Genomic DNA, 10,750 nt, shown 5'->3' on the forward strand with positions numbered 1-10,750 from the left:
ACACACACACACACACACACACACACACCTCTTCATATTTGCGGTCAGCCTCCTCAGCGATGTGTTTGGCCTCTTTGAGCTGCATTTCCTGAATCTCCATCTTCTCTTCATCTTTAGTGGCTCTGTTCTCTATGACCTTCATTCCTCTGAGGACAGGACACAAAACAACCCACAACGTCGTCAATTGAACAATGCATAAACATACACACATTAGGGGTGTCACAAACATCTATCAAAATTGAAGAAATCTAATAGAACGGTAAACTTCAAATCAAATGTCAAATTGAGGTACACACTGCGGTTAAACTAGATGGCAGAAGGGTACTTTACAGCATAAAGCCACCAGGATTACAATAGGCTCTATTCACAGCAGCCATATTATGAAGACATTCACAGGTGTTACCAATGATACTAATGAAGGCTCTGTTCCATTTAGTGTAGTACAGTAGTTCTCAGATTTTTGAATTTCAGATTTCCACGACCCCCATAACTCTGAGTGTACAAATGGAACCAAATGGACCCGTAAGAGTCCATTTGGTTCCATTTGTACACTCTCAGAGTTACACACCCGTAAAGGTCCATTTGGGAGTGTTTCCAGTCAGCCAACATGCACAATATCAGCACCCTGACTCCGTCTGACCAGAATGGAACAGAGCCTTCATTAGTATCATTGGTAACACCTGTGAATGTCTTCATAATATGGCTGCTGTGAATAGAGCCTATTGAACCATTTATTGGTGGGACAGCGGGATTCAACAGGAGCACTTGACCCATTTTCAACCATTATCTTCATTAAGGCCCTCATTGGAAACAAGTCCGCAAGGACTTTTATGAACGGACCTGTTAGACAAAGTATTTTAAATGTAAATGTGTTGTTTTACATTCTTTTGCCTAATAAAATATTCAATCAATCAATCAATTCATATAATTGGTCCTCACCGATGCTCATTATAAGATGGCACCATTTCTGTCCACTCACTGTGTCTCAAATGAGGACACTGGACAGTTCAGAAACCTGTCTACCAGTGACATCATCTTAGGCAGGTTTGGTCATTTTTATTATTATTATTAATGAATACAACAATGGCTTCTATTTCAGCATGCTAACTTTCCAGGAAGAGAAAGGCTGTCGTTTATATTAGCTTGGAAACCCTGTCGATGATGTCATTGGTAGGAAGGTTTCTGAACTGTGGACAGGTTGGCTGTCCACAGCAGAGTTAGTAGTATAGAAATGGTGCCGTCTCACGGTGAGCATTAGTGAGGACCAATTATATGACGACAAGGTCGAAAATGGGTGAAGTGCTCCTTTAACTCGGGATTCTGAGTTATTGCTCAGTATGTAGAAGTGAAGGGTTGGGATGTGGTGAGTTGTACTTAGGGCGGTCACGGTTACAAATTTAAGTTGACGATTAATTGTCACTCAAACAATTGCGATTAACGGTTTAATTGAGTGTTTGGCATTGAACGTCGGAACATATGAATACAAAATACATTTCTGTTTGCCTTTCAGGCTTCGTAATCAAAAATTGCACAGGCCAGATATGACAAATAACTTTTTATTGACATATTTAATACTTTTATACATGCAAAAAGCAGAAATAGCCGATCTACAAGATCGTCTATTTCTGCTTTTTTAAATATTTGAAAATGTGTTGAACGTTTTTTCAGCATGGAAACGATTCACTTCACAGGTGTTACCAATGATACTAATGAAGGCTCTGTTCCATTTCGTGTAGCACAGTGGTTCTCAGATATTTCAATTTCCACGACCCCCATAACTGAGAGTGTACACATAGAACCAAATGAGAGAGAATGAGAGTATCATTGGTAACACCTGTGAATGTCTTACAATATGGCTGCTGTGCATAGAGCCTATTATGACGATTATGACGATTATGTAATAATTGTGCCAGGCCTATATTGCACTGACCTCTCGCTCTCATCAGCAGCCTTCTCAGCCTCCTCCAGCTTCTGCAGCGCGGTGGCCAGTCTCTCCTGCGCTCTGTCCAACTCCTCCTCTACCAGCTGGATACGTCTGTTTAGAGAAGCCACCTCTGCCTCAGCCTGCAAGAACACACACACAGATATTATCAGTATCACAAGAACACACACACAGATATTATCAGTATCACCATGGTGGCACAAAATGACATGTTTTTCTATGATTACTCACCCCATGGAGACTTGAACTCATGGATATTTTTAATTTTTTGTCGCATTCCTAAGCCAATAATTTGATGACCGGTATCGGTTCCGGTAGGAGACACAAAGAGTCTCCTTTGTGTCTCCTACCGGAACCGCTGCCTACCGGTCCGCTGGTCATCAAATTATTGGCTTAATGTGACAAAAACTAAAAAAATATCCATGAATTCAAGTCTTCACGGGGTGAGTAATCTATAGAAAAAAAACATTTTTTTGGGGGGTGAACTATCCCTTTAAGGGTTCATAGCAAAAATATTTTTTGGGGGTCCGTTGGGGGGTCCGTTTGAGGGGTCCATTTGGACCCCCTTCGAGGAACCCTGAGGGTCCCTGATCCCACTATGAGAACCACTGCATTTACTTTTAGGGCTATCTCTTTATGTGTTTCTGGTTTGGTCATATTATTGTCAGCTCATTTTGTGTGTCCATGGCAGAAATAGAATTTTGATGAAAATGTCCATCACAACCATATGGTACAGTAATGACCCCTGCATGGGCTTTGGAACACCCTGCCTGAGGATCTATAAGGTTCATAGCGAAGCCACTGTCTTCTTTTAAATCACTAATCTGAAAACATACTTTGATATCTGAAGCCTTTCCATAAATTGATTGCCTCTTTTGTCCACATTTTATTTTTGCCTTCATTTTGTTTTTCCTAATTGATGTTGATTGATGGTATTGCGGTTTAGTTTCATCATTCGATTTTCACTCTAATGCTGTTTTTGTAAAGCCTTTTTAAAAAATAAATAAAAGTGCTTGATAAATATAATTTTATTATTAGTCATTATTAATAAAAATGTATTGTCTCTTTCACTGTCAGTCTGTCTCTTTCGTCTCTCACACACACACACACACACACACACACACACACACACACACACACACACACACACACACACACACACACACACACACACACACACACACACACACACACACACACACACACACACACACACACACACACACACCCAAACCTTCCAGGTTGAAAGTAAGTAAATAAATAAATAAATAAATACATGAAAAGCGACGGTGGTAACCACGGCAACAGAGACAACAGAACACCTTACACCGTCACCGGATGAACCGATAGTGACCGCTTTTCAATGCAAATGAGAAATAAGAAACTGGATGAGATGTTTGCACAATGTTTCTATACATTGCGAGATCTTTTTTTTTATTTGTAGCCTATTAAGTTTTTTTCCCTAGCAGGATGGTGGGCTACTTTAACATTAACCATTTAACGTCTACTGTTAGAGAGATAATACAATGGACCAGAGTTGGCTCTGTATGGACTGCTTTTTTTTTCGTCTACACTAGATCTCTTTGCCAAAAGAAATCGCCAACCTACAAGCTCACAACGCAAGCTTATAGATCGGCTTTTTTTGTTGTTGTTTGTGTTCTATATCCCTATACCTGCTCCCTGTACTTCCTCTCCTCATCAGCCTCTCTCTGCAGCATCTCGGCTCGGTAATCCGCATCGTCCACCTGTTGCTGTAACGTCTGGATCTTCCTCCTCACGGACTCCACGGATTCCATAGACACGTTCGATGCCATTGTGTGTGTGTGATCGGTTCTGATCTGTGTGATCGATCGGGTTCAGACACGCGCGACGTGGTGGTGCAGATCGAGAGGGGCTTTGGTTGGGATCAATGAAGCGATTCGGCCCCCGGAAAACAGTGTGAGAGACTGAGTGTGTGTGTTTGATTCACAGCCTGGTGTGTGCCGGGGCCGGAGGAGAGGGGCGGGGCTAGCGATGGAGAACTGATAGTTTGAATAAAGCTAACTTTAATTCAAGTATTTCATATTCATACTACTTCTTTTGTATGCAATTGATCATTGACTGAGTCTGAGTGGTTGACTAATGACTACATTTCAACAGAATCTAATACCACCAAGTCACATGCTACTAAATGAATGAATGAATTATTTAATTAATGAACGAATTAACTAATTAATTAATTAATGCATGAATGAATGATTGAATAAAGTATTTTGACATATTTTATTGCAAAACCTGTTCACAGGTAAACTTAACCACAAAAAAAACCCAATATTTAGGCCTATATAGGCCTACAGCATGAAATATCAGCTTTGGCATATTATATAGTCTACAATGTCCAGTGGTCTAAGTAACTACTCAAGTACAATATTACGGTATTTTCACTTCATTTGAGTATCTCCTTTTTTTTGGTTACTATACTTGTAGCCTACTCCATACCTCTCCAAAGCCAATTAAATGTAGCCTGCATTCGTTTTTTCTCTACTACAGTTATTTGATAGCTTTAGTTTCTAGTTATTGTACTTTGCAGATTTAGATTATTATCAAAACATACATTAAGTGATAAATGATGCATTATCATAGGTTATCCGTCAATCAAATAATGCAGCAGCAACAAACCTTCCACTGACTTCTGAATGTTGGTAGATCAACATGATCAGTTATTTTGTGAAAATGGAGCTTTTGCATATAAAGGTTGTTGATTCATAGTAGAATTACTGTCAAAATGTAGAAGAAACTAGATTGAAATAAAGTTGATTATCTTTCAATCAATGTGGACTCAACATCAAGTGCTGCTGTTTGTTCATCATGCCACTGGGTGGCAGAGGAGGACCGCAGACTGCATAGTGGTTCACATCTGGTAGTGTTTCTGAGCTGTTGTTGGTATAGTGATACCCAGTTGTTTATATGTTTGGATCATAGGTGCCTGACTTTGATCAGAGGCAGGGGAGCTAACCTTTAGCTTGGAGGTCTGTTTCAAGATTTAGATGTGTCCAGAGCCATGGGTTTGCCAGTGTACAAGACAGTATAGTCAACATAAAACCAATCTTGGAACCCATTCGGTAAAAAAATTAAATAATCTGCGGTTAGCAGAATCTGTCTTGAGAGATTAACCTAAAACAAACACACCCATTATTAATGTGTTGCTTACAGTAGGCTATATCACTGTGTACTGTAAGGTCAGCCTTATGCTGCCTGACATGTTTTACCCTGCTGTACTTTTTAATCTGAACTGTAAAACAAACTATACAGAATCACCCCCCTTTGATTGGAGTTGTGTGCTATACCAAATCTAACGTGGAAAGGTTGATTTATTCACTCTCAACATAATGAGAGTGGTTTATTTCTTATTTTAAATGATACATCTGTTTTATAACATATCTGGTAACAGTAAGTAAAGGTTTCAGTGTTTGAAAGGATGTTTAGTTAATGTTTGGGAGTGGTATACTGCAGTTTTTAGGAATAGCAGTGGATCATCAATCTTCCCTGACACAATTATGAATATCGTCACTGTCGGGTGGAAATCTTGTATGTCCAAAACTGTTACTTTTCAGGAAATGTCAAAAAGTTCCAATGGATCCAATGTAGTTATTATTTAGTCTCAAGCTGTTGCCAATACTTTTCATTGGTTCAATATTTATAAAATCGGCACACTTTCACTTTCAGGATTTCTCAAAAATCTTGAGTTTATGAGTGCACCTTTTCCCGCCTTTTCTTTACCTTTTTTAACACTATAACCGGGTTAGGTTAAGGCTAACCGTAGAAGCCAAATATAACGGATCCACAACATTGTGTGGCGATGTGCTGAGCTTGTAGATCAGCTATTGTCGCTATACTTTCGCATGGCACTCTTGTATGACGAAAGCAGAAAACTTACAAAACGATATATGCACAAAAAGCTGAAATAAGTAGATATACAAGATTTCACCCCAACAGCAAATGTATCTTTTAGTGCCTCTGGGATTGACAGGAGCATCTACTGTTTAGCCTATACTGCAATCACAGCCCGTTGGCGCTAATTAGGCTCTTATCCAAAATGCTGATATGGGGGAACGGCTGAGGACGGGGCACAGGAATTCACAGAGCAGCAGAGAGGGTCACCCAAGAAAGCAAGAAAGCCAATTAAGCTCAACCGGAGCCCCGCCGGGGGGAGGGGGGTCTTGGGTCGGGGAGCGCACGTCATTGGCTCCGAGCTGCTGACAACCTTTATGATGTGTTTAGAAAATCGGATATGTGTCCGATTCGGTGCGGTCGGCCTCGAACGCAGCTGTCAACAAGCAGCGTGGCTTGCTGGGAAGAAGAGTCTACAGTGCTCTGGTGGGGGCAGGTTGGAAAAGCCCCGTTTAATTGACGCGTCCCAAAATACCGTCGATAATTAGGGCTGTCACAATCATGGCGTTTTAGTTGAGGATTAAGTTGTCGTACCAATCCTTGGTGATTAACGATTTAAATTGTTGTTGTTTTTGCATTGAACATTGACCTTATGTTTTTTTTTGGCACAAGGCATATACAGTATGACAAATAACTTAAGTAGGCTATATATATAAAAATGACTGACAATGACCGGTAGGGCTACCAATAATCACAATAAATATTGCACTACGGCCAGAACATGTCAATCCTCTAATTTAAACGGATTCTGACAATTTTGACGATTGTGATTGCGATAATCTCAAATAATTGAGATTATGTAATAATAGTGACAGGGATACTGAAAATACGTTGATAATGTATTGACAGAAACAACTGACCTGCGTTATTTCCGTGGAGTGTAAATAGTCCCTATGTAATGTTTCTTTTTTTATGAATACAATGTAATTTTGAGAGTATGTTATACAATGTAACTTATACAATTGGGCTGGTTGTATTTAGTCTCCCTGCTCTTCTATTGAGACATTTAGATTGCGACAAAAGGTCATGTCTCATCTAGACACAGGATCTGACACGAATTTTGACCTGATGGTCAAGATTCGAGTTATCCCCCGAGCAAGCAGGCATAGGCTCTATTAGCTCTGTCGGCGCTTGCGCAGGAAACCAGGTTCAAATCCGGGGTAGAGGAGGAAAGTTACATAGTGCAGCTTTAACATGAGGGTAAGGGGTCTTGTTAGGAGGGGGGGGGGGGGGGGGGGGGGGGGGCTGCCCTGCGTGACTGACAGCGACACGTTGTGCAGCGTGCGCTGGTCTGAATCCCACCGCGGAGGACTTAATTCATGTGGGCGACAGATTTAGTTCCGTATGACTTTTCCAAAAGGGAACGGCCCGGGTGAGGCGATGACAGGCCGCAAAAGATGCTGGCGAGCAGGAAATAGCCTCCCGCACAAGCGCCCGGCATCTGGGGCACGATGTAAGTACGCAAGCGTTAAACTAACTATGCTCGCCACGTTTTTGATGGGAGGGGGGAGGGGGGGGGGGGACTCAACCCCCCCCCCCCCACTCAGCCCCTGCTTGTCACTCACGTCTGTGGCTTTCTTCTCGGCCTGCTCCAGTTTCTCCTGGGCATCCTTCAGAGACTCGGAGTATTTGTCTAACTCGTCTTCGACTCCCTTCAGCTTCTTCTGCAGACCCTGGAGCTCCTCTTCCAGCTAGGACAGAGGAACGTAGAGACACACACACACACGTTTGTATTACTATATGTGAGGACATCAAAAGTGTAGGATGGCAATTTTTTTCCCTTTTTTTGTTTTACAATTTTAACCCAAGCCTGAAGCCAAAAACAGCAGATTCATTAGCTCGCATTGTGAGCTTGTAGATCTGCGTGGCACCGACTAAATCGGGCGGAGACCGAATCGAGTCGAAATCGGGGCAAAACTCCATTCCTAAACCCCTAGACCAAACCTCTAAAAGCCGTAATCCCGGCCGCAACCCCTAAACTTAACCCCCGACTGTCTAATCCCAATTCTCGACCCCAACCTGAACCTTTTCTTAAGTGTAAGCCTAAACTCTAAAAACCCTTGTTTAGGCATAACCTTGTTTTAAATTTATCTCGTGAGGTTAAATTGTCCTCACAATGCCTATTTCTCACATTCTGCTATGCTTTTTGGGGACATTTTGGCCCTCGTGAGCATAGCGATGCGCACGCACGCACGCACACACACGCGCGTGTTAGAACACAAAACGAGAACTGAAACGCTGTCATGGGCAGCAATAAATAGCACCCTATGTTCACACAGAACAATTCAAACAAGGCTAAGTCCGTTTGGGGTTGGGGGGGGGGGCGGTTGGAGGGATGGATAGAAATAGACACCCGCTCTGGTGACAGGCGCTGTTCTTCCAGGGGACACAACGATGGCAGCATGCAGCGACAGGGGGGGGGACGGGACGGTTTCTTTTTGTTATTTTTATGACAGCCGCGGATAAACGCTTGAAGAGGTCGCAACAGATGCGACGGCTTGACCTTTGGTCTTTCAGACAAAACCCGGCGATCCGTAATAACTCTGAGAGCGTACGAAATGGAACCAAATGGACCCGTACGGGTCCATTTGGTTCCATTTCGTACGCTCTCAGAGTTACGGTACTGTTAGGGGTCCATTTAGAACCCTGAACCACTTTAAGAACCAATGAATTAAACCATGTGTTCCATTTGTTCACTCATAGATTGGGGGGTCCTAGAGATAAAACATTTAAAAAAACAATTTCAAATAGGGGGTCCTTGGCCTTGTGCACATCAAACTGGGGGTCCATGGAACGTGTCGGACCCCACGATGGACCCACAATGAACCCAAGGACTTTTGTCTGAGACATTTAGAGAAACAATGTCTGCCTTGGAACAACACTTCAACAGGTGGGACCATTCAAATGGAAAGAATAGATCTGAATGTTGTGAATGTGCGAGACAACACCCAAGAATACATCTCTCTCCTCTCCACCGGATTCAAGTTCAAGTCCGGGTTCAAGTAGAAGGTTCACAGCAAAATCCTCTGTGTTAATTTAACTCTGAGAGTGGACAGAAGGACCCTTACGGGTCCCTTTGGTTCCATTTACTCTCAAATAGATAAATTAACACAGAGGAAACGAGGAGATGTGTTTTTGAGTGTGTGTGGACCTTGCTATTACTGCTCTCTTTCCAACATTCTTTCTCAATTCGCTCTTTCATCTTTGGCTTTTACGCACGCCGCAAATTCCTCAGCATTAATTTAACTCTGGTCCGTTTTGGGGCCAGTTTTTTAGTACACTTGCCGAGTTAAATTAGCACCACGGATTCGAGGGTGTGGTGAACTTGAGCTGACACTGGCGTGTCGACGCCGGCTCGAAAGGAAGACAAAAATAAAATAACAATGCTGGGTTCAATTTAAGGCCGAGCGTCTTAAGGCCGAGAACTCAGAGAGTACAGATTTGTACCTTGTCAGGGTTAAATCTTGAGCGTTAGTTTTACAAAAAGAAAAATCCTGTTAATTTATCCTTTTGTAACTCTGAGAGGGTCAATTGTAACCAAATGAACCCATACGGCTCTGTAACTCTGAGAGGGTCAATCGTAACCAAATGAACCCATACGGCTCTGTAACTCTGAGAGGGTCAATTGTAACCAAATGAACCCATACGGCTCTGTAACTCTGAGAGAACAATTGTAACCAAACGAACCCTTATGGCTCTGTAACTCTGAGAGAATCGCTGAGTATTTTACAGCTCGGGGGGTCCCAGAGATGGAATCAACCACGCCAAATGGGGGTCCGTGCATGTAAACGCACATCAAACCGGTGGGTCCCTTTTTGGGTCACATTGGTACCCTCTCAGATGGACATGAACACCCAGGCGTCTCATGGGTACCTGTTTGCATTTGTCCTCGGCTCCCTTCTTGTCTCCCTCGGCCTGCTCCGCCCGGTCGATGGCGTTCTCCTTGTCCAGCTTCAGCATCTGCATCTTCTTCTTGATGGCCTCCATGGCTGCTGCTGTTTCTGCTTCTTCTGGCTACTGTGGCCCCTTGTGAAAAGAAATAAAGACTCCCGGACTGGACGCACACACGCACGGCTGGCTGGCTGGCTGGCTGGCTGCTCTCGAAGGACGAGACACGACCTGCTCTGGTGTGGGTCTGTTCTGTGGGGGTGGGGGGGCGTTAAGGGGGGGGCGGTGGCGTGAGAGGGTGGGGGGGGGGCAGTGCTCCAGAAGAAAGAAGAAGAGACAGACAGACCCCCTGGGCTGGGACGGGATGGACAGACAGACGGACGGACAGAGAGACTGTGAGGGTTGGACTCGGGTGGGAGACTGGGTAGTTGGGAGAGAGAGAGAGAGGGGAGGGGAGCGAGCGGGGAGGAGCTGGGGTGTGTGTGTGGGGGGGGGGATTATTGTCCCACCACAGAGCCAGAATACTTTTTTTGGAAAGTTCTTGTTTAAAGCCCCCCCCCCCCACACACACACACACACACACACACACACACACACACACACACACACAGAGTGACATCACTCCCACCGCCGTGGCTTGTGATTTGCTGCCGATGCGCGGAGCGCTCAGCTGGAATGACCGTGCAAATACTTTCCCCATATTTGGGAGGGTCGTATTTCTTTTCTTTCCTTTTTTTCTCCTCTCCCTCTATCCCCCTCTCTCTCTCTCTCTCCCTCTCCCTCTGGTGTGGTGCTGTGTGACACTTTCATCTTCATAATTTACACACTAGCCGGTTGCCAACTTGCGGTCCGGGGACCCCCCAGGGGACCTTGAGGGGCTTTCAAGAGGGGCCTCCCCCACACCACCCCCGGGCTAAATGATTGATGGTTTTGGAACCAAGTGGATCCAAACGGGTCTGTAACTCTGAGAGTTTAACAAAAGGAACCAAA

At 43.8% G+C, this 10,750-nt stretch overlaps 1 protein-coding gene across 4 annotated transcripts in view; it reads right to left on the reverse strand.

Annotated features, from left to right (window-relative positions):
* The window catches only part of LOC311037162 (tropomyosin alpha-4 chain-like), a gene marked incomplete at its 3' end in the record, with an annotated part of 23,543 nt that extends 13,483 nt beyond the window's left edge, over positions 1-10,060 (reverse strand). For 2 of the 4 annotated variants that reach the window (XM_084046273.1, XM_084046274.1), the window contains exons 1-3: positions 3,616-3,753; positions 1,931-2,064; positions 29-146 (exon numbers count right to left, since the gene is read on the reverse strand). In XM_084046273.1, coding sequence (XP_083902399.1) covers positions 29-146; positions 1,931-2,064; positions 3,616-3,738 — 375 coding nt within the window. In that variant the 5' untranslated portion in view covers positions 3,739-3,753. Of the gene's footprint in view, positions 1-28; positions 147-1,930; positions 2,065-3,615; positions 3,754-7,437; positions 7,564-9,745 lie in introns of those variants that run through there. The other 2 variants (XM_084046272.1, XM_084046271.1) reach the window with 2 other exon arrangements.
* Between the last annotated feature and the right edge of the window lie 690 nt (positions 10,061-10,750).

This window comes from Gymnoscopelus microlampas (assembly GCF_963454915.1).
Source record: "Gymnoscopelus microlampas genome assembly, chromosome: 21".
NCBI classification, from domain to species: Eukaryota; Metazoa; Chordata; class Actinopteri; order Myctophiformes; family Myctophidae; genus Gymnoscopelus; species Gymnoscopelus microlampas.